Here is a 25,167-nt window from a genome sequence, read left to right as displayed (position 1 = left end):
ATATAGACAAAACAAAAATAGAATTAGAAATATGTGTAATTTCACTAATCATTATCAAGAATAAGACAAAAATAATGATATTTTTAAACAATAAATATAATTATCCTAATCTTCAAAATCTTCTGCGTATTCATTGTCTGGTTCGCTATCTCGATATCGTAGTTCTTCGCCAAGATCATATCTCCCACAGCGAGTCAATGAAGATAATATCTTCCTATCCTTATTGTAGGCTTTGGGTAAGCTACTCCTCCATGTAACTAACATATCAAAGATCTAGAGAAAATACAAAAGATACAGAAAGAGTCAAAATTATGTTCTAATTATGTTAAGAAAATGTTGAATGTGGAGGGAGGGGGATAATATACACAAGGCACAGTGATATACGAATTATGCAGAAGTGGATCTAGAGTGTGGGGGCAGTGTGAAATTACTGGTGCATACCTAAAATTGCACCCCCCCAAAAAAGAGAGAAAACAATAACCCAAACTATCTTTATATAGGAGTGAAAACTTTTTTTATGAGGGGGGGGGGGTGGGGTTCGCTCGTCAAATAATTGGGACAAAAAGAACTTCCTTCAGAAACACCTGGATCCGCTCCTGTTTTGGGTCTTTAACCCCGTTTCGTGAAACTTGTTTTACTAATGAAATCTTGATCAATGAAAAATACTACTTAAATTGTAAGATTTGAATCATGGTTGATTCTGTACTTGTAGTTGTCGTCAACTGGAAGCATTAAAGGGGTACTCCGGCTCACTGAGCATGTTATGTTTCTCTGGTTTTTCTTTATCAGTTCAAATCCTATCATTTTCAGCCTGGGGTCACGGGCCTGGAGTCCGGGTCTGGAGTACCCCTATAAATGAAATTGTTTGACTTACCTGTTGTTCTTGCGCGTCAGGATTGTTTCTCTTAATGCTCTGAACACGATTCTTTTTCAATCCTAGGTATCCAGCTAATGATTCCCATTCATTGCCAAGCTCACTAGCTAACCATCGTAGGTTGGAGTTACACACCATACCTAATAAAACAAATAATCATTACCTTTCAATCGTAGGGAATTTACTATTAAATACAATGAAGTTAATGGTTGTTTAGGTCTTGCATTATTTTTTATCATTTTGTTTTAAGGGGAGTATTTCCTTTCGATATTGTGATTTCTACCATATTTCTGTCTCGAGGCCTGATCAGCTGTGCATGGATACCTACAACATAAAACCAATCTGAAGTCTGATGAACATTTGAATGTTGATTATATAGAAACATAAACAGATACACAAACATTTTATTATGATCGAGTGCCCAGTGGAATTTTATGGAAACCGTAATTTTTTTCTAATGAATCAAATATCCATTTTGTATCCTCTTCCTCCTCCTCATCATCACACACGTCATCATCTTTATCACCACCATCGTCATCATCATCTGCATCACCATCATCATCATCACCACCCTTATCATCATCATCATCAACATCATCATCAACATCATCATCATCATCACCATCATCATCATCATCATCACCATCATCATCACCATCATCATCATCACCATCACCATCATCACCATCATCATCATCATCAACATCATCATCAACATCATTATCATCATCATCACCACCATCATCGTCATCACCATCACCATCATCACCATCATCATCATCAACATCATCATCAACATCATTATCATCATCATCACCACCATCATCGTCATCACCATCACCATCATCACCATCATCATCATCAACATCATCATCAACATCATCACCATCATCATCACCATCATCATCACCACCATCATCATCATCATCATCATCATCATCATCACCATCATCATCATCATCATCATCATCACCATCATCATCATCATCATCATCACCATCATCATCACCATAATCATCACCACCATCATCATCATCATCATCATCATCATCAACATCATTATCATCATCATCATCAGAGAAAGAAGGAGAGGGATGTAGGGATATATATATATATAGGGATATATAATGATATTTATCTTACCTCCTGCATCTATAGCCGTAGTCCTATACCGGCTTGGAGGAAGCGGTTGATCTGGTTCAGTCTGTAATACAAAAACAAATTCGTCATGCATTCAATACAGTATATTTTATCAAACATAGGCCTAGGCTATACCAGTAAAGCACAAAGTAATTTTGTGAATGATGAGCTATAGCATAGAAATATGATTCATAGCAGGCTAGTAATAAAGATTCGATGACAGCCATTTATAGTAATGGTATATGGCTCTGCTCACCACCCGTCTCTCTCTCTCCTTCCTGTATGATTGCGTCTTATTCTATATTTATCTCTTATCTCCCCTCTCTTAAATTCAATTTCACTTCATTTCAACATGCTATTTCTCGATTCTAAAAAGCACTTAGCATGATATATTTATTTCCTCTTCTACACAATGCATATGATTATTTTTCTTAATTTGCATTTAGATATAGAATATCTTCCTCGTTTGACTGAGAGAAAGTGAAATTGTCGGGGGAGAAATATGAATGAGAGGGAATGAAAGGAAAGGAAATGCGGAAAACGAGAAAGACAATCAAATCAAATACAGAAAAATAAATAAATCTTAAACAAGTCTAGCACTCTGACCCTACCTTTGGTAGAGCAATATGAAGCTTGCAGAGTAAGTCAGGCGAATTCTTGAAGAAACTGCTCTGATCTGATGACTTGTTATCCTTTATCTTTTTCTCATCTTTTAATGAAATTGGTTTGTTTTCCTTCTCTGTCTTTTTCTCTTTTGCTTTCGCCTCTGCTTCTTTCAACATAGTTTCCTCAGGGTCTTCCATGTCTTCCAGTGTGATGCGAGCCTGTTACCATGGCAACAAGATGAGACAAACATACATTATATAATGACATTACAGATGACATTATAATTATCCAACTCTCCATCATATCTACTGGTAAAGTAAAACTCAGAATAGAATCATGTTGAGTATAAATTTCCGACCTTTCATTTTAGACGATATCTTTACGAACTTAATTTAGATTAAGTGCTTAAGCTAAATGTTTGGTAGTGTATTTCAAAACAATTATACAGATCAAAACGGGTTTAGCCTATATGGTAGTGGACTATCTAATCTTAGAGGTAGCCCAATTAATTACAGACCAAATGAATGATAAACCCATAAGACAAAGACTACCTTTCCATAGAACTCAGCACATCCTCGGTACTCAGGTGAACTGTGATTTCCAAATCGATTGACTTCTTTTAACTCGATGTAGTGAAAGATCCGACGATTAGAATGAAAATTAATTTTCAATTCATTTCGGTCTACCATCTGAACGTTGCCATTGAACCTGATAAAATTAATAACATAATAAAAAGGATATTTGATTCAATATGTTCAAGAACTTGTTCTTATTGATAAGATAATGCGATTCCAATGAATTCTTCTTGGTCCTTCTGAACAGTGGCGTAATGAATCAAATATTTTGAGGGTTACAACATGTTGTATATGGGGAAAATTTCTAAAAAGTAGCGAGCGGGCAAAGCGAGCAAGCCACGACTTTGGCATTTTTTAAATGAAAAAAATAATTATTGTGATAGATCTTGACATTAAATTCAGCATAATATAATATAAGATTTTACCATTTCCTTTCTTCGTCTTTCTTTTTCCCTTTTTCTTTCTTTTTTATTGGCAATGGACCTTTTTTCCCTTCTAATTTCATAGTAACTCAACCACTCTAGTCAATCACTGGTTAGTATACTAGTAGTGTGAAGATATTTTAAAGGAGGGGCACACGCAATGTTAAAGCCAGCCACTATATGATTAAACTTTGGAAATGACTATCGGAGCATGCTATATAATTATATAAAAGTAACTATATCTTGGTAACTTTGCCATCCAGTAATTACTACCATGATATATAGCCAATCAAAATGGGGGCGGGGGGATTCCATAGATGTGACCTTTGGATGACAAAGTTAATTGGGAAAGTTTAGACCGATGCAACAGCTCGAGGCCTTACCTGAGTGTAATTTCCTGTCCCTCTGTCATTGGTATATCATCGCTATGATCCGGTGATCCGTCATAACCATCATTGAGAAGCTTTCTGAGGACATTGTCTAACTGCTTGGAAGGCACACATGTAACCACTGCTCGGTGAGGCTCGTCTTCCTTGGGTATGAATACGAGTTTAGCATATCGAATTTGAAGAGCAAGTTCGAAGGTATTGGCGATGCTCTTGACAGGGTAGCGAGCTTCCTGGGCAACCCTTAAGATAACCAACCTATAGGATAGAATGTTTATGAGTGCAATGGTTCGGAATATTACATGAGCGAGCAAGTTGAACAGGTCTATAATGGATGTAGCAGACGGGGCGTGTAAAATGTCAAAAATTAGCTAGATATTTTCGATAGTAATCGTTGATGACCAAGGCAGTGGGTGAATTAGAAAAAAAGGGGCATTGATATGTGAAGAAATTACATATATTTGTCCTAAAATCACAACTTTTGCTCCAATATATGAGCAAGGTAATGCCATTATAAATCAGTGATAATCGATACATTGAAAATAAAAACTTGTAATGGAAGAATCTGTTAACAGTCGTAAAGTTTTGTAGTAAGAAAAAAATGCCACCCCTGACTTAGTTTTTGAGATACGGCATTGAGAGCTATCAATCGAGCTGCAGGTACGAATAGATACGAGCAGGGAGTCTTACCTACTAACAGGTTCACTGAGATCTATGGCTACCACGTCTTTCTTTATCTGTCTGATAGGTATATCATCTAGCTCATTCCATTGTGAAGTTTGCTCCTGTTTGGCTAACAGATAGAGGGCGTCCTGAGAAGGATCACCGCCGAAGATACTACTCTTGGTTGATCTGGAAAAAAAAGGATAGATGAAATTTCTGCCTGAAAGGAGTATACTCTTTTCACTCTCTTTAAACATAATAATGGGAGAGAATCTATCGTGAAATTAAGATAAAAGTGTTTAATTTCACTCTTCATGGTTGTGGAGTATTTATATTCCTCGAATGATATCAGCACTGGATGAAGCAAGGTGGAGCTGAAGTCTGGTCAATTTACATTGCACTTCTGAGTTATTTATATCATTTCGTAGTATGAGTGGGATTGGATGTTTGAGTTTATGTGTGTGTATATAATAATAATATATAGTTCTTGTATAGCGCATATCACATTATGAATTATGTCTCTATGCACTTCCAAAGGACTTGGATATTATTACCCCATTACCCCAGCTGTAGCTTGGCAGCCGTAATTACTTAGATTACAGCGCACACGCATTTCAAGGAATAAATTCCTGCCAGGTACCCATTCACCTCACCTGGGTTGAGTGCAGTACAATGTGGATGAATTTCTTGCTGAAGGAAACTATACGCCATGGCTGGGATATGGTTCAAGTTGCATTTCATCAATAAAAAATTGAATCTTAGGAGGATTTCTCAACCAATCATAAAAAAAGACGAAAGAAATCTTTCTATACCTGATGACGACCACACCCTCAGGATGTAGAGGATCCATATTGCTGGTAGATTTCTCTTTCTTCCCTCCCCCTCCTCCTGCTCCACCTCCTGGTCCAGTAGAATCTCCCGCTCCTCCGGGAGCATCATTGCTCTTGTGTGGGTTGGGTGGACATGGTATGGTTAGTGTAACAGGTTTCTCAAAGTGTTTCTTTGTTGAATGGGTCAGGTGAATGATAGGACTGGCTGTTATAAGCTCTGAACAGTGACGAAGACGGGATTTAATCTCGCTTACTACATTCTCAGCCGGTTGAACCTGTATGTGATATGGTAAACCAATAATGCATCATTTGATTTCAATGGTCCGTATAAGATGGTGAAACAAGTATATAGATTTTTGGTTACATTGCAGATGGTCAAATGTGGCACGGTCAATGTTAGATTATACTTCATCAGTACCAATCATAACTTCCAGGCAGGTATTTCATTAACAAAGCTGGCAACCTTAGCTGTTAGATCTGACAATTTCCCTTGATTTTGAGTGGCTGAGAAACACAGTTCCTATGGTTACTCATTTTATGTAACACTCCTTTGGATAGGGATGCAGGGGTCGTCATGTTAAGGTTTTGAGATGGGGCTCTTGAACAAGGATGTAACCTCACCTCTAAAGTAACACTGATGAGACTGCATGCTCCCATAGGATACGTGATGGTAACTCGATGATCAGCAGACGATTTCAAGGTTCCACCTTTCTTAGTAACCGTTTGTTTATCTCTTGCTAGCCTAGCAACCACTACAAATGATGCAAGGCGGGTTGTCTTAACTTCAGCAAACGGACCCTGTTTAAAATCGTTATAAAGGTTTATCACTGACTTTCAGTTCATTCAAAGCCTGCGTTACAATTTCTAGACAGCCTTGTCTGAAAGTATATATCAATTGGATTTGTCGGCCTTATAGTGCTTTTGCATCTACCTCTATCATGACTTGTTATTGACTGTTAAGGGGGTGATCCAGGCTGAAAATAATATCATTTGAACAGATTTTTAAAATATTTGACAAACGAAACACTGAAAATTTGATCGGAATCGGACAAGGAATGACAAATTTATGACATTTTATAGATTTACATTATTTATTTAGATATAAATAGTTCAGCTTGGAGCAGATTTTAATCTGTACACTGATGGAAGTAAAAATTGACAATGGTAATAAGATAATAATGTTGACGATGATGAATAAATGATAAAAACACTTATTGAGATGATGGCTGTTTTTACAGGAAAAAAAATTACCTTTTGTTCTATAAATGTACTTTCAGTTGCCAGGGTAGCAACTGTCTGCCAATCCTCATCATTTCTTCCTCTCATCTTGACGATGAACTCTTTCGTGCTCGTCATCCTTGCTGATACCGTATACGGTATCGCTACCACGATGGGAGCCCCGAGATCGTCATGCTCCTCATCGTCATCATCGTCGTCTTCATGGCGTAGTCTGATTACATTGCTAACCATTTCTTCGCTGTCATCCATGGCGTTAGTACTGAGGTTGTTGTGTAGGTGACAGGTTAGATGAAGTGATGAAGGAGGCGGGAAGAAATCATCTTTAAATCGAATCACACACCCAACCTCTTCCTCTCCATTTACTTTTAAGGGAAGTCTGAAAGATAATAATCAGATCATCTAGTAATAAACCTTATCACCAGAGCATTCCATTTGAGCTATGGGGGAGTTTTTGCTCTGCGACGTATGGAGGATTCAACAACACAGTGAATAGATTGAAAATGCCAGTCAAATGACAAAGTACAGCTGGTAGGTCTTATTCGAAAATTGATTAACCGGAACAGCATTTCTTTCATCCTATGTTTCGGAGGTGACGAAAAATTGCAAAGATGTCGTTTGTCCAGATTCATTGACTAAACTGCAGTTTTAATTTACCAATTTACGACGAAGAATTCTTGGTTGTTCTTTGTTATGAAGGGCATTAGGCAATACGTTTTCTATGTTCTTGAATAATCCGTACATCGCTGTGCGAAAATATCAATTTCCAGGAACACAATACCAGCGACAGGAGGTTTCGGTATTTTTATCTGGGAAGGGGCGAAATAAGAACGCCATTAAAAGAAATTAATAACATTCAACATGTTCAATTTGGTGTTATATCGTTAAACAACCCGAGAATCTATCTGTTTAATGTTCTTCTTTCTTTCTTTTCCTTGATTTTTTTAAGTGCCTGAACAATCAGGGGCCGTCTCTCTCCCCGACACCCCCTCCTCGTGGTACCACCCAATTAATGCATTTTATGATACAGCGTATAGCAAAGCCGAAATCGTTATGATAGTCATTATATTGCTGCCCCCAACAGCCCAAAGTTCGTCTCATCCATCTTGTCGTTTTTTTATGATGATCCTTCAATGTCAGGATTTTGTATAAATAAACTTTTGAATTTGAATTTGTATTACGTATGATGATACAATCATAATCATCATTGCTATTATCATTATGAATACTATGATGATTTATATTATACTGATTACCAATATAAATACTCACACATGATATGGCCATTCTAATAAATTCTCTTTCATTGATAATCGTGGTGTCAATACACGTTTATTATTGTCTGCCTTCTCTTCTTGTTCATCTGTTCGTCTTTCTTCTCTTCCTGGTTTATCCCCATCACGTTCCTCTTCTTTCTTCGTATTCTCATCATTGTCGCCAGTTTTGTTCTCAACATCTTCATCAGATTCCTCTTCAAAATTCTCGTCATATTCCCCCGCTTCATCTGTCTTCTCATTTTCCCCTTCTTCAACACTATTATCTGACCCATCTTTAGCATCGTTTGCAAGTGTCTGTTCTTCTTCCTTATCCTTCTCTTCGACTTGTTCTTTCTCTTTGATGCTTTCAAGGTTGTCTTTGGCTTCGGTGATTTCGTCGGCGGCTTCGGCAGCTCTCGCTCTTGCTTCGGCGGCAGCGTTTTCAGCTTCGGCCGCCATTCGGTTAGCTTCGGCTACTTCGGCTGTTAGTCTGGCGAGGGTTGCTCGTGTTTCGGCAGCGGCAGCAACAGCTTCAGTGCTCCCCTTTTTGTTATCTGTATCAAGAAGTGAAAATAATAATAATAAAAAGCATGAATTAATTGCATGCAATTGCTGTTGAGGCTTTTTTTAAATATAATTTTTGTTTATTTTGTTACCCCATGCATGGAAGTAGGCATAAAAGTTGTGTACCTGTAACCGTATTGATACAATTCCAAATTATGTGCGTATTGTATATGCACTGCAAAAACTCTGGTGTTTATTAAACACCAGCACGGAATCTATATATGTCCACACCAGAGAAGTGTTAAATAACACCAGTTTCGTTTTTGTCTAAAACCAGTTTCGTTTTGGTCAAACACCAGATAGATGTTTATACAACACCAATTAGTATTAAAACAGCATCGGTTTGATTCCAAACTGGTGTTGTTTCAATACTTCTCTGCTGTGAACATGTAGATTCCGAGCTGGTGTTAAATCAACACCGGGGTTTTTGCAGGGGGGGGGGGGGGAGGACTTCCAACAGTCATACAGACTACATTGAAATAATTACTGAATTGTATGCACATTATTCAACTACTATTTAAATTTTCCTTAGAACTTGCTGCAGAAGAAAGCAATGTGAAACAGTTTTAACCAAACAAAGCAACACATTTCTTGAATGTATGTGCTTTGGCTAGAGATTGAAGTTGAAGAAAACAAAACACGATAGATAAAATAAGAAAATTGAGGTGTTTGATACACTTCTTGGTATAATCGCGTAAACACTCTATATATTTGTTGCTATACTTTCACGATGAATGGAATATTGGATTCAGAATAGGACTATTGTTATCAAGGTATTATTGTGGGTATCGATGATAACATTGTAAATTCTAAAACAGAATGTCGTATTGTTATTATTTTGTAAAACTCGTTGGTTCATAGAGATATTAGATGTTTTATTCATGAAGACAGATCGAATTGCAGTTTAATACCATCACATCAATCGATAACAACCATTGTATCCTTTTAAAGTTCGCCAAAAATTGTAGAGGTTTCATCAATTTGCAGGAAGTATTTTTCATCATCATGATAGGTTTGCTTATCAAAACTCGAATTCGTAATAATAAAAAAAATAATCGATCTTTTCTACATACAAACGCATGTAATCAATGTAATCACAATGCAATTCACCAGAAGCGATGATTCAGGGGGGGGGGGGGGGGGTGATCAGGGGGCGATCGACCCCATGGAAATATTTTTGGGCAAGTATATCGATTTGCTCCCCATAATTTTGACAACTTGGACAATTCACAATATTCAATGCAAATATATTCTTCAATTTAAAGTATTGGAAAGCTCTATAAAACCATTGAACTTGAATGTATTATTAAACATACATAATTGTCATTTTTTTTCAATGTTCTGTTTCATAATTTTGGGCCATTTTCTTACCCCCTCCGCCATCCGAAGCATGAATCAACGCCCCTGTCATTCACAAAACAAAATGACGCCATATTAGTCAGGTCGTTTTAAAGTTAAAAGCACAATTAACATGATTAATCTCAATATCGAGAATCGCGATTTTTTAATAGTTTTTAAGATAAAATACTTTGCTGGTAAGCATTGGAAATGCATGGAACTTAATATTGTTGTTTTCACAGCCTTCAAACACTACGTACATGTAGAATATACATCTATTTTTCTTCTTCACATCATTATGATTAGGTGTTTCCACCCAATCACATTTATGAAATGAAACAACATTCATCATCCCACATAGTTTGAATGGTTAATAACGCGAGATTGATGAATGTTACTCAAAGTCGATCGATTGGATCAATTAATCGTGATAAATCGTTACTATGGTAACGTTCATTCGTGTATGAAAGCCACAGAACATGTTTCGTTGCCATCGTAATGATTTTAATGTTTTCTAAAACTGCGTCATATATCTGCAGGTGTTGATGTTCTTTATGCCATTATCATTATAAACATTTTAATGTTGCTTTGAGGATTAAGAAGAAAGGTGGTGGTATCACATTTTCCGGGGAAGGGGGGGGGGATATTAATTTGCAAAATATTTGGTCAGAGCAGGGGTGGAGGTACAGGGATCTATTGCCCCCTTTAATTGTCAACATAAAGATGAAACGAGAAGAGGAAGGGAAAGTGGAAATAACACGAACTATATAAGAAAGAGTACCAAAGATAAATTTATGAATCGTGAGACTCTATGTTTTCTGTTATTTTAATATATAAAAGTTGCCACCTCTTCCACCACCAGCCATGAATAAATTTCGCCTTTATCTGTGGTTAGTTTGAATTTATGATATCTCTGCAGTCCCTTGCTTTTTCTGTTTCTGTTTTTTTTTTCACGAGTTATATATTTGATAAATTCAGGAAAGACAATTATCAATGCACATACAGAGTGACATAGAAATACTTAAAATTATAATTAAAAAGAGGGCTAGCTTTAAAGTATCTAATAACACTTCACTCTATAAATAAGTGCTAAGCGTTTTTTTTTTTAACATAAACATGGTAAAATTATACTATTTTATGCACAATGTATCCAAATATCTAAACAAAAAAAAAGCCTGAAACGATTCGAACATCCAATCTAGCAAACAAATGATTTTTCTTACAGTAATGCTTTAGGGGATAAGTTAGTAACACATAGAATCTATAAATTGAACAAAAAAGGCATAAAATTAGATTGCTGAGATTTTGAGTAATGATAGAAGTTGATTTCGGCAATTTGTATAACCACCTCCCACTTTACTAGCGAGTTATGAATATGAATAAAGCCCCTATTCGGAGGAGGATTTCAAGAACCCGGTGATTTTAAATACAGCTCATCATAATTATTGTGAATAAAGTCTAATTCTTTTGCGTCATGGAAAATACACAATATCGGTTTCTTTCATTATCACGAGTGGTAAACATAATTAAATAATTCTTTGAAGAATTCTAAACTCTGTTTCATGCAGGGTTTTTTCAGTACTTTCAAGCTATAAGTTGTATTATGCACCATCTTCAGTATACATTATCGTCATTTTAAAAATGTACTTTGGCCAATATTATGATGCTAGCTAAGAAAGCTATAATAGAACACAGTAACTAAATCTTTAATTCATCGCAATATTCATATGACACTGACCGATGTATCAGAAGCACATTGTGTATACTGCAAAAATGAACTATCATATTGTAAAATTTGATAACTACCTGATGAGTCTCTGGCGCCTCATGCGAGTTAAAGTCCCTGTATAATTGCATACAGAACTTCGGCACTAAAACCACATTAAATCCTGGATGAAAGTTCACAAAAATGGGCCTGAATGAGTTGGAAATATCCTAAGTGATGAAGTACATGTATGTTGCTGTATGTGAAAGCTGGATAGAGTGCTGACTGGAATACAGTAATAGTGATCATATCAGACCGTATTAGCGTACGGTTACTAGGGAGAAGAGAGAAAAGTACACAAATCTAAAACTACCCCGTAAAACAGGCCAACCTTCTATGGCTCTCTGAGCGACCCGTTCACACTATCTAAAAAATTCCTTAATTGTAAGTCGTTACTGACGTAAGTGTCTAAAATCACATGCTCAGGCCTAAATTATGAGATCATTATGTATGCCTGACTCTTCTCAGTGCATTTATTTCCTTACTTAAAGTTTCGAAAACGCCTTATTTGCTTTGATAAAAATCATCGCCCTTTCACACGTAATTTGAATGATGATTCCAGTGAAAAATAAGGCTACTGACGAATTTCTAGTACGTGTAAAACTAAAGTAGAACATGATTAGAATCACGAACGCTAATCCCAATCACGAGTTCAAATTTTACTCTGGAGGTGAATTCCAGTTAAGTTTCACTCAAATTCTATAAAACTTACAAATGTTTTTATCTGTGCATTCGATATCACATTCACACACATTAATCATGTTAATCCATACATGCTTCTATATTACAAGAATGTTTTCAGCCTTTACGAGAGAATACAATAGGAATTTATGGAGTTTATATCACATGACATTATTTTGTAAATCATGCAAAAATGAAATCAAGCAATCGATAATTCATTTTTTATTCCACTTTCAAAACGTTTCAGCTGTTTTATTTCTTCAGTGTGATCAGGGCTTAATATCAATAATAAGAGAGTGTGGTCATCCTTGTGTGTGTTCAGCCCACTATGCTAAACCAGCCAATAGAATACATATTACCGCGCCGTCACCAATTTACAATATTTACTGATTAAACAACCTCCTATATTAAGAAGAGAGGTCTATTATATAGCGTATACCTTGAAGATTAATGATTGGTCAATACAGTGTTTTCATTTAATTTACCGAAGAGCATGGAATCAAGAAAAGTGTTCAACAGGGGCCGCGGAAACAGGGGGAGGGGGGCTGTACGCTTTGGCCCCTACTTTTTCAAAACTGAGTACAAAAACGTAAAAATTACCTTCCGGTTGTGATTTATTTGCATGGTCAGCCCCCCTCCCCACTTTTAAAGCCGTTCCGCATCCCCTGTTCAATATGTTGATTTAGAATAGTGTATTCGGGGTTGGGGTGAGGGCGGGTGAGTGGATTCCACCTACTCCTGCATTTATTCAGTGACTTGAATAAAGGTGGACGTATTGAATCGGTAAATTTTAAGCAGCTAAACACTTCAGATGCAAACTGGGAGAATTAATTTTGTTTTGGTGTGATTTTAAATATGAAGGGGACGAAGGTGGTGCAGTAATTAGAAGGGGGGGGGGGGGTAGGTTAGAGAATCAGGCCCAACACATCCGGTGTTCAGAATGACATACACAGTAAAAACGCTGTTTAAATTTTTATACAATGCTGTTTACTATATGAACCTTACAGAAATTGTTTAAACAGTTTAAACAAGTGTTCAAAATATTGACAACAAAGTTTAATTTTCAATATCTAATCTTCAAAAAATTAAACATGATTGATTAAACTGTTAAACAACTACTGTAAGGTTCATATAGTAAACAGCGTTGTATAAAATCTTAAACAGCGTTTTTACTGTGTATTCCGGTGTTAAGAGATGATAGTTGGTGTTAAAATACAACATGGAGTGTAAACACAGAACAAAGTGAGAGTTTTTTAATTGTGTTTTGATAACAAGAAAGGGTATCTGGATTTACCACTCGTGTAGGATGCTCGATGTGGTTCCATGCGACACTATTGGACTTGGTGTAATGCAATAATACCACTAAATAGATCGAATTTTCTATTGCCCGCTTATACAATACATAAAAAACAACACAACCACTTAACCAGATCATTGATCGGATTAATCTGCTAATGAATGATTACAATGACTTATATGAAGCATAAAATCAGTAATTTGGAGTGCGGGTTGAGTAATATGCACTAATATGAATGATACAAAATGTATTTCATTTTATATACCTTTATTAATTACACACACGAGGAAGATTTGGAACAAGTATAAAACGCCCGGCATTTTATTCGAAAGCCTGAGCTAAATCACGTCGCGTGTTATATATTTCACAGAATAGTAATGCGGATATACCATACTCATCTTAAACCGTGACAGGTCAATAGATCTATAGTCATTAGTACATTCATTAGAAATATTACAAGAACGCTTATGTATATAGGCTAATGTATATAAGCTGCCATGCCATAGATTCAGTCAATGATAATCTAGAATTCATATCATAAAGACTGATAAGATGGGGATGCATTGTTTAAGCGTAAGACAACACAATAATTAAAACAGAATATTGTTGTTGTTGTTGTTTAAGGTCAAAATCAAGGTGATGTTTCATGACACGTTTAATGAATAACAAATGACCTTTCAAACGACTTTAAAATCAGAATATTGTATTCCAATCTACTGAGGTAGAAACCATGGGCACCGTAACACAAAGATCAGCGATGAATCGCTAATTTGAAAGAACGATTCTGATTGGTTCATAGTCAGTCCACAGAAAAAAATGCGCATGCAAGGGTGATTTTGATAGGCCATTTCATTTAGCAATTAATCGCTAAGCTTTGTGTTAATGTTACGGACCATGATTAGATTGATGTTAACAAGCAATTGAATGCAAAGTTGTTAAATGTCATGATTTGGTGAAAGAGTTCCCTTTGGCCAGATGGTGGTCCTTGGAATATCTCATGCATTATTCCGCCTTTGTATTATAGTCCATTACATCTATTCTCAGCGTGCCAAACATGAACAATCGCCGGAACAAAAAGAAAACTTTGTATACTCAGATCTCTGTAACCTCGATCAATACCCTCTTTACTCAGACTCTATCAACTGGGTCTCTTCAACACGGTACTTTTTAAGTGCCATCTACTTAACAAAATGGGAAGATATTTCATCTTCATATGTGGACTTGTTAGCATTATTAGGTCGTCACAGAAAGAAACCGTTATTTTGCTAAGTTGACTTATTAAAACGTTGTCGACATGGTGATATACGTGGTTGCTGAATCTTCAACATGTTCAATGTTGATATCACTTTCTTTAAAGCTCACCATTTCGAATTACAACTTTCTATAAGTCAAGTGTCGACATAATAACGCTATTACCATGATTACTAGAAGGTCAACGTGCCAAGATATATCACCATGTCGACATAATACTCGACGTGGTGAGATAAAATGACTCGTTGTCTCGTCAAGACAAAAAGACGACACTCTAAAGCTAAAAGGGTACTGAGGAATGAAAATTTAAATCAAACAAACACAATACTGAAAATGTAATTAAAATCGGACAAGGAATTACAAAGTTATGATATTTGAAAGATTTACATTATTTTGGTGAAACAGTTCCATGCTTGTATTCATGAATATTCAATGAGCAAATTGATGATGTCATATCTCTACTTGTTCTTTGTATTTTATTTCATGAAATTGTGTTTATTCTAATTTTTATCCTCACATAATTAAAGATATTGGAATGACAAATGATTTAAAGCATTAGATATTCGTGGATGCAACTTATTTTGTCATGAGGAGACATATCATATACACAGCAAAAAACGCTGTTTAAGATTTTATACAACGTTGTTTACTATATGAACCTTACAGTATTTGTTTAACCGTTTAAACAATCATGTTTAATTTATTGAAAATTAGATATTGAAAATCAAACTTTGTTGCTTAAGATTTAAACAGTTGTTTAAACTGTTTAAACAGTTACTGTGAGGTTCATATAGTAAACAACATCGTATAATTTTTTTTACTGTGTACCCATGTATGAAAATATGAAATAATTATGATTGCACAGAATTACAAAAGAAACAAGAAAGTGGGGACATGACATCATAAGCCCACCTAATGAATATTCATTAAATTCATATCGCTAAACTTTAAATTCAATAACTTAAGTATTTTGTTATCAGATTTTGACGAAATTTTCAGCATTGAACTTTGCCCTATTTATTTAGATATAAATATCATCCGCCCTGAGTACGTGTAAAGTGAACCACTAAGTAGATTGAGTATGAAGTATATCCAGTCATGAAGACAGTATAACATCGTATCCCGCTGAGTTGGGAGTGCATGGATGGAGAGGCGTATACGATCTTAGTTGCAACTTGCAAGCTTCATCAAGCTTATAATATACATGCATACGGTATACTGTATATCAAGAATATTTTACAATATATGTATATTAATACATGTATGTCCCTTATTTTTATTTAGGGGATATAATTCAAACTTTTGCCCAATTTTTTTTTAGTGCACACCTCGTTACCGATAATGCGTATAGCCTTTCTATTTATTTGAATATAGGAAAGAGCATTTATAAATGCCTTGCTCACGGGCATAGATGCTGTTGCCCGGGGATCGAACCCCGGACTTTCCATGTATAGCTAGACAAGTTGTAGCCAAGACCTAGGCATGGTATGAGGTTCAAATGGTTAGTAAATTCGGTGCCCACTTCATTAATAACTATCTGTGCATGAATAATAACTTAAAAATTCTTATACATCATTAAAACATAAGAAAGAATGTATTAAAAAAATATGTATATGAACAGAATTTTGGCATTCTTGGCTAACCATAATATTAGCACAGAGTCAAATAATGGTCTAGGTTAAACTGGACATCCGAATTCAGACCACTGACTTTTGTAGAAAACTTTTTCGCTTATTACTATCAATCATGTCATCAACTGTTTCGCCCTCTTTCTTTGCAAAGTTTACAATTTTCCGCATGTTTTGTGAGATTTCATGTGGAAAAAGAATCCAATCAATAAAACTATTCAACCAATCGATTAACGAATCAATTTTGATAGCATCACTCATTATCGCTGAGCGAATCTTATTGTATAAAAATAACGAATTTTACACAGAAATCATGAAAATAGCATATGATATAAGCTGTAATTTATCATTCAATAATATATAATTCAGCTTATGGCATACTGTATACGTCGTGATATTATCTATTATGGTTATTGTGTAATTATCTGTAAACTATAATATATGTATTTCTCTTTTGGAAAATAATTGAATGTCTGCAAAAAAATAGAATAAAATAAAAAGTATAGCTCGTTTTCACACTGTAAAAAGTCTGTTTAAATGTTAAGCACGTTAGAGTCCGTCGCTCTAAAACCTAAATATTAAGACTCTTAAATTACAATTCTAAAAAAAACCTGTTTAAAAGTTTGAACAATAGTTAGTAGAGCGATGGACTTAAACCACGCAATTATAAATTTTAACAGCGTTTGTGATTGGTAGTTTGTGTTTTGTGGAGTGGAAACTGAAAGGTTTTTAAATTGTTGTTTAAATCTAGAGATAAAAATGAATTTCGAGTGTTCTAAACCCTCTCATCAGTTTGTCTTATTATCATTAAGCTTATTCACTTTTTTAAGTCTAATTTCCAGGTAGGACGTATCCACTTACTTTTATATTCACTAGCGCATGCTCTAATACCACTTAGTGATATACTAAGCATGTCATCTATACGAACTTTCTATTTCACTAAGATTAATTTTATATAGTAAAAAAATAGGCCTACATACAGACAATATGGAAATTAGACCAATCGTTTAGTTATGAAACGGTGAATATACAAAATTAATGGTACAACGAACGGGTTTATCCCATGTGATATTAGACTACACTCTTAAAATGGTTGGACAAAAAATGCCAAATTTTTAACCATCCCTTAGCAACAAACTATCCATACAACTATTGGTTAAAATCTGTCCAAATTGGGTTATAAAAACTAATAATTGGGTATTAAATTTGCTCAGTTGGATAATAATTGCCCAGAATTTTTTTTTTTACCAACATTACCCAACACAGTGGACAGTATGTTGCCCAACATTTTGTGTATGAGCAGTAGATCAACTGTGGAATACTTATGACAAATACTTACCATCTGATTTCTCTCGGTCAACCTGTAATCCAGACCGGTTCAGTTTCTCCTCGAGTATGTCTCGGAGCTCTCCTGTGGCCTCCAGTACTTTACCAATGCTACCACATACCTTTAAAACAAAACCAATAGAAACTTGAATATGAAGAATACAAGGGAGACGGAAAAAAAGAGATATCTACGGATATGTTCTTGGTAAACCTGCAAAACACTCGACATGGAGTCAAGGAAATTAGTCTTTAAAGCAGATGGTCTCTATGATGGAAAAGTTCTTATAATACAGTCATGACAGTTGAAACGGTTAGCCTACAATATCTTTTAAGGGATACAATAAAAGTGGTCGGCATTATGAGCAGATGATCTTTATGGACATAGCTTGTTAAAAGGAATTGAAATATGTATATACGGTATAAAGACAATCCGAGAGAGACAAACAGAGTGAAACCTGTATAAGACCGTTAACACGGTTAATGGGAGGTACATGGACAGGTTCAAACCGGATAATACTATGCATGCATGAAGACGCAGGTTCCAGACTCGCCTAGAACGGTTTTTCAAAAAAAAAAAACCCATTAAATTGAAAATTGAAGCAAAAATCTAAAAAAAATACAAGTCCAAGATTTGTACACTGATTAATAGCCTCCAAAACAACCGGGTACGCAAGTATTGAACGAAAAACATAATTGCCTCCGGACTGAAAATTAAAAAAAAATAATAATAAACGCTGAAAATTTCATCAAAATCTGATATAACGAAGTTAATATATTTTAGATTTTAGAAACATTTTGTGAAAAAATATGCACACCCTCCTGAATAAACAATATATGGACCGATGATGCCATGTCCTCAGTTTTCCTTTTCTGTAATTATTACATGTAATTATGATTATTGCGTATTGTCATACAGTCATGTTTGTATGTCTCCTTTATAACAAAATAAGTTGCAAAAAATGGATAGCTAATGCAATAAATCAGTTGTCGGTCCAAGTTATTTCATTCTTGGTAGACAAAATTTGAATGAATATAGTTTTAAATAAAAAAAAACAAAATAATAAGAGGGCACCATCGGTTTGCTCATTGATTATTTGGGAAGACATGCATAGAACTGCAACGAAACAATCCAAAGCTTTAAAATGTCGTAACTTTGTTATCCCTTGTCTGATTTTTATCAAATTTTCACTGTTTCGATTGTCTGATTTTTCTTAATCTGTTCAAATCATATTATTTTAAGTTAAGATTGGAGTATATCCCTTTAATCTTAATCTTCCCTTGACACACCGTGTATTTTCAATAATTTTGAGTTAAGGGCTTTCCCCATTTACATCTTGAATAAAATGAACAATATGCGATTGGATAAGTCTATTTTGTATCTTGGCGGAAAGAGAAACATCAAACTTATTTGCATTCTATATTTGTGTTTATTATACCATTGACATTATGCATTATGGTATACGTTGTTTATGGTATAGTATTTTGGTAATGATGATGATAGTCGTGATGATTGAGTTTTGGGTGATGCTAAATCTTACCTGACTGCTTCTTGATTCACTTCTTTGAAGCGAATCGGTAAGTTCCTCTAAGATATCATGAATAGATGCAGTCTCAACCTTATCATCATCAGCATTTATCGACCCCAAAGGACCATCACGAAACTGAGCAGCAAGATTCTCTGTCTCCTGTCTAAGAGCACTCACAAGACCAGAGAAATCATCAACGTCAGGTTCATCCTTCTGTCTCCTCCTGTGATGACCTGTCTTGGGTCTGTTTCCTTTGAGCGCATCCATGTTCTGTATGCTCTGTCCATCATCATTCTCGGTTCCGTCGTCGAAGTCGCTTTCGTCGCTGACGTGACTTCGTGACTTGCTGCTTGTCGGTCGGTCATTCGATGACATACTGCTTCCTGGTCGAGCGTTTAGGGATTGATCATCGATAGCCTGATTATCATTGGCTACCGATACACGATCATTGGTTGAGTCACGAAGCGATGAGTTGGAACCACGTAACGAGTCATCCGCTTTGGCTGGTGACGAAGATTTTGTTTCATTTTGATCGTTAATCAGACTCGACTTCTTTGCTTCTCGACTGCATTTCGGATCATCAGCTGACATGGTGTCTTCTGTAGCTAATTCAGAAATCACATTCAATCAGAAATTCATGTCTCCTTAGTATGGTAATCACATCTGTCGCTTTCTCCTGTTCTCTGAAAGGGATCTTTGTCATCTATTGGAACCTAGGAGAGAAAACAAGGAGAATGACTTCAATTAAATAGTAGAATACTAAATAGTAATAAACAAATTAGCTATTTCCTGCCTTCTTAGTATTAATGTGATATATTATTATATAACCAGCACGTTGAGGTTTTATGAACACTTTTTAAGAATTTTGCCAAGCCTTGTGTGCTTATCTATCTAAGAAATTAGTGATGAAGTACACGGGTTATGTTTGCATGGTTTGCCTTGCAACGGCACGCATAGAGTCATGCGACAGACATAAAATGATAATACGGCGCAACCAACAGACCAAAGGCAAGTTCTTATACACCTCTTTTTTTACCTGTGTAACCTAGACAGTATATAGCCTTTTTTGCCATCTTGTAATGTTAATTACAATTAAAGGAGACTATTAGCATATTGACAAATTCAGGAAGAGGGATAAAGTAGAGAACGTCTCCCCCATTCTGAACGTTTCGTCATACACTCTTAAAATGTTGGGCAATATACACTGTAAAAAATGATGTGCTTATTTAACACTAACAATGCTTGTATAGGGACTGCACTACTAGGGTTGATTTTCTCGTTCAGATTTAAACTCGAAAATCAACACTCGTAGTGCAGTCACTATACTCTCGTATTCGAACCCGCAACCTTGCTATTGCAAATGCGAGAATTAGGCAAACACCGCACCGCATGCGCTGACGACATTGTTAATTACTATATATTTTGTTTATGATTTAGGTTTATGCATATTAATGAAGTTAAGTATTTTACGAAAATATGTCGTTAGGCATGTTAGGGGCTGCTGGAAAGAAATGTGATAGGAAACGAACATATACTCTTAAAACAATTCAGTCAAATTGACTAGACCAGTAGTCAACCTGGTGCAACTGAAATGTCTAGTCACATTACTAACATTCTAGTCAGAAATAACTCTGTTCTGGTAAAATACGACCAAAAATATTTAAATATGACTAGAATAACAGTTGCACCCAGCTGACCCCATTAAATGTCAAGTCCACCTCAGAAAAATGTTGATTTGAATCAATAGAGAAAAATCAAGGCAAGCACAATGCTGAAAATTTCATCAAAATCGGATGTATAATTACTAAGTTATGACATTTCAAAGTTTCGCTCATTTTTAATAAATTGGTTGATTGATTGATTGAAGGATTTTATTAAAAAATATCCATTCTCGCAGTCCAAAGACTGAATTGCAATGGTTACAATGTATGTACAGGATAAAATAACTAATACAATTAAACATTTGGTTCGAGAAATAAATAGTAAATGAAATAATTACATGCATGCATAATTGAAAGTAGTACTCTTTGAAACGATTATTAGTGAGAAATAAAAGTGTATTCACTGGGAATAACAATGCAATCTAGGAAGTATATTACTCGAAAGTTATTAAAATTCAATATTATTATACAAGAATGCTTTATTTTGAAATTGGTTGTTTGTAGATTGATATTGCACAGGTTTAAAATGAAAATGAATGATCTGGGTGAATATATGGTAAAAATAAAATCAAACTAAAGTCATGCAATCTCTACTCAAATTATGATCAAATTAAAATCATTCATGATTAAACGTAATCAATTATAAATCGTACTAATTCAGTGATTAACCAAAATATGCAATTGGGAATATATCGAGTAAAATATTTAACTGAAAATTACAAATTTTATTAAAGAATGCTCCTGTATTGAAATAAATATTAATATTGCACATGATCAGAATACAAAGAAACATGAAATGAATATAAATAAATATCTTATTCACAACTGTGTAAAAAAATTGATGAATAGTAAAATGACATTATTAATATTTGAGTACTAAGAAGATTCAATAACATGGAGATAACTGTCCATTCGATTCACATAAAATGCAAAAAGAAAGAACTACATGGGCCTAATAAGTAAAATGTTGATTTAGAGTCTTAACCAAGTAAGGAAGAGTGCTATTTCGTAGTCTTTCTGTTCGGCATTTAAAGTCTCTCAATCTCTCACTGTGTCTCAACTTTCGGTTCATACTTTGCATGTCCGGCAGCCAATCACGGAAATGTCTGTAGAGTGATTCCGCGAATCGTAGGCATAGGTTTTCTCTTCTTTCACTGAGCGATTGAAGGTCCGAGATCTGGAGAGCATGCTCGTAGCTTTGATATCGATCCTGGAAGATAATACGGAGTGCCCTCTTCTGGACTCTTTCGATATCATATATAAAATAGTTATATGAACGAGCCAGTTACATCCAAATGAGAGAGTCGATGATGTCACTCACACACTATTTCTTTTGTTTTTTATTGTTTGAATTATACAATATTTCAATTTGTACGCATTTGACGATTAGGACCTCCTTGCCTGAAGCACATAATGTTAAAATAATGGAATTCCACGTGTTCAGGGAGGAATGAAACTTCATTTCACATGACAATGACGAGAAAATACAAATGTTTCATATTTCATATAATAAAATACAAAAGAAATAGTGAGTGAGTGATGTCATCAGTTCCTCATTTGCATACCGACCGAGATGTGCATATAACTGTTTTGTAATATGAAGTGAAACTTTAAAATGCCATAACTTTCTTATTTTACATCCGATTTTGATGAAATTTCCAGTGTTATGCTTGTCGAATTTTTCTCTTTTTATTCAAATCAAGTTTTTGTTGGGGTGGACTTGTAACTAGTCATTTTTACTGATTTCTTTTTAGAGTATAGCCCATGGCAGGCAAAATGAAAAAAAAAACTTTCATCGCTTCTTTTTTTAACGGGAATCCACACCTTGTAAGTGGTGATGATCTTCTTTTTTTTTCTTTTAGTAGCGTACCCCCTGGACACATGTTTAATACTGGACCCGCCATTACAATATTGCTCAAACACTACAACGTCAAAGGCTATAGGAGAATCCAAACCATATGAATATGGTTTTCAGAGGAAAAGAAAACTCAAGAGTAGATAGCGTATAGGGTAGAGTAGAAAACTAAGAGGATAGGTTACAATATCAGACGAACAATCAGAAAGTTTTGAATTTACAAGTTATGAAAGTATGTAATCACTGCCTACGTACCTTGGTCGTGGTGACTTTAATTTGGCCGTATTGGTGAATGTCAATATGAATGTACGGTGGATACTATACTCTCCCAGGCCAATACACAAAACTGGCATTTTATTTCATATACTTTGTCTTGTCTTTCCGTTGATGCCAACAATCAAAGTGTTGATTATTATGATGGCAAAGTTGAAATACGCTATTTGTCTTTTATTTTGATTGCATCTCCGGGGGTGGGGATAACTACTTATGAGGGAAAGTTTTCTTAAGTTTTTATAATTTACAATAACTTTCTTCATTGTTTCGATCCCTTTCAAAATTTTACTATTCTTATATGTTTTTCCTCCCTCATACAATTTATGGCCAATGTTGGACTCCCCTCTATCAAAAAAGCATTATAGAAATTGAAAAATATATATATATACACACACACACACGCACACACATATATATATATATATATATATATATATATGTATATATATATATATATATATGTATATATATATATATATATATATATATATATATACAAAGGGCTCCCTAAGGAAAAGATCGAAAATCTCCTAGAAGAATGAGTATTTCCAATATGAAAATATTGGATTAGTAAGTTTACAAAGTTCTAAAAAATGTATATCCTTTGGTCATTAATGCTGGTAAAAAAAAAACAAATTTATAGTAAACAATTTTGTTAAAGTCGGTTTTAAAGTGTGACACTCGATCTTTGTCGATCTTCACAGAGAAACACATGCAAGAAAAAGGAAACACACACACACGCAAAAAATAAAACAATTCATATATCTACGGTATATGAGACATATGTACTTATAATTTTGATAGGCAACCAAGAAATTAATACGAAAGTTCTGCAAGAAATGGTTGTTATGATATCACTTACCATAATACTACTGGCAGAAACTATATACCCACGGTACGAATGCGATCACTACATGACTGGATGACAGTTTTCACAGATCTACTCTTGTGAATATGGGTATAAGAGGAAACCCTTTAACCCCCTATCGGTTGAACGCACACGTGCTGCATACCAGCGTCATGTAGCCATAACAACAGAGAATAGATTACCCGAGGGGGTCCAGGATTACACGAAAAAAACACGTAGTACCGGCTCAAGTACCGGCTGTCTGGATGTTTGTATTGATAATAACCAGATTAGATTGTATGTAAATGATACTTTACCGGTCGAGAATTACCCCGAAGAATGAGTCATTGCAGGTTGTTTATCATGATCATGTTCATGTGAAGAAACATTAACGTGACTATAATATAAGGACTTACGTGTGTGGAAGTAAATGTATTGATAAAGTGTGTTTACATGTTCTATCATAATGGAATTGCACACAACTTCTTTCAAAAATAAATACTGATAGGCCTATTAAGGGGATTTAACATTGGTAATTGAATGATTTGTGTGAAGAGAGGAGAAAAGACACACATAATGGTGGAATAGAAACAAATAAAACTAAGAAAGGAAGAAAGAATGAAAGAAAGAAGGAAAGAAAGAAAGAAATGAATGAATGAAGAAAGAAAGAACGAAAGAGGGGGGGGGTGAGAAAGGAAAAATAAAAAAAAGAAGAAAGAATGAAAGAAAGACAGAAAGAAAGAAAGAAAAAAAGAAGAAAGAATGAAAGAAAGAAAGAAAGAAAGAAAGAAAGAAAGAAGGAAAGAAAGAACTGAATGAAAAATTAAACCCAACGAGACCTTCATTATGGTTCTGTAACAATCAATAAGAACTTAAAAGGAGGGGTATAACTCATATTGATTAGATCCCACCCCTTGAGGGCATATCACATGCATTGATTAGTTCTGACCTTGTTCAAGCTGTGTTATATCTCTCATTCCATTCTCCATAGGAAGAATCCTTATTTTATGGAACATTGTTGTGCCAATCAGAGAAGACGACATGTAAAATGATAAGAAGATGAGTTGTTGGAACTCGGAAAGATTTGTTTTGGACATGCAGCCGGACAAGGTGACAAAGTTGAATTGTTTAAAAATGACCAAGTCGAATTGTTTGAAACTAGAAGAA

At 35.1% G+C, this 25,167-nt stretch overlaps 1 protein-coding gene across 1 annotated transcript; it reads right to left on the bottom strand.

Moving 5' to 3' along the window:
- Positions 1-103: 103 nt before the first annotated feature.
- LOC121414294 (death domain-containing protein 1-like) lies at positions 104-24,121 on the bottom strand. The gene is made up of 14 exons (XM_041607421.1): positions 24,016-24,121; positions 19,377-20,077; positions 17,852-17,960; positions 8,005-8,542; positions 6,748-7,111; positions 6,118-6,294; positions 5,479-5,771; positions 4,694-4,855; positions 4,001-4,261; positions 3,172-3,328; positions 2,626-2,838; positions 2,018-2,078; positions 875-1,014; positions 104-273 (listed from the first exon to the last, which is right to left on the bottom strand). The coding sequence occupies exons 2-14, from the start codon at positions 19,953-19,955 to the stop codon at positions 106-108; spliced, it is 3,222 nt and encodes a 1,073-aa protein (XP_041463355.1). The 5' UTR covers positions 19,956-20,077; positions 24,016-24,121; the 3' UTR covers positions 104-105.
- Between the last annotated feature and the right edge of the window lie 1,046 nt (positions 24,122-25,167).

This window comes from Lytechinus variegatus, chromosome 4, assembly GCF_018143015.1.
Source record: "Lytechinus variegatus isolate NC3 chromosome 4, Lvar_3.0, whole genome shotgun sequence".
Taxonomy (NCBI): domain Eukaryota; kingdom Metazoa; phylum Echinodermata; class Echinoidea; order Temnopleuroida; family Toxopneustidae; genus Lytechinus; species Lytechinus variegatus.
Note: the sequence above shows the minus strand (reverse complement) of the source record. Positions and strands in the feature narration are given on the sequence as shown.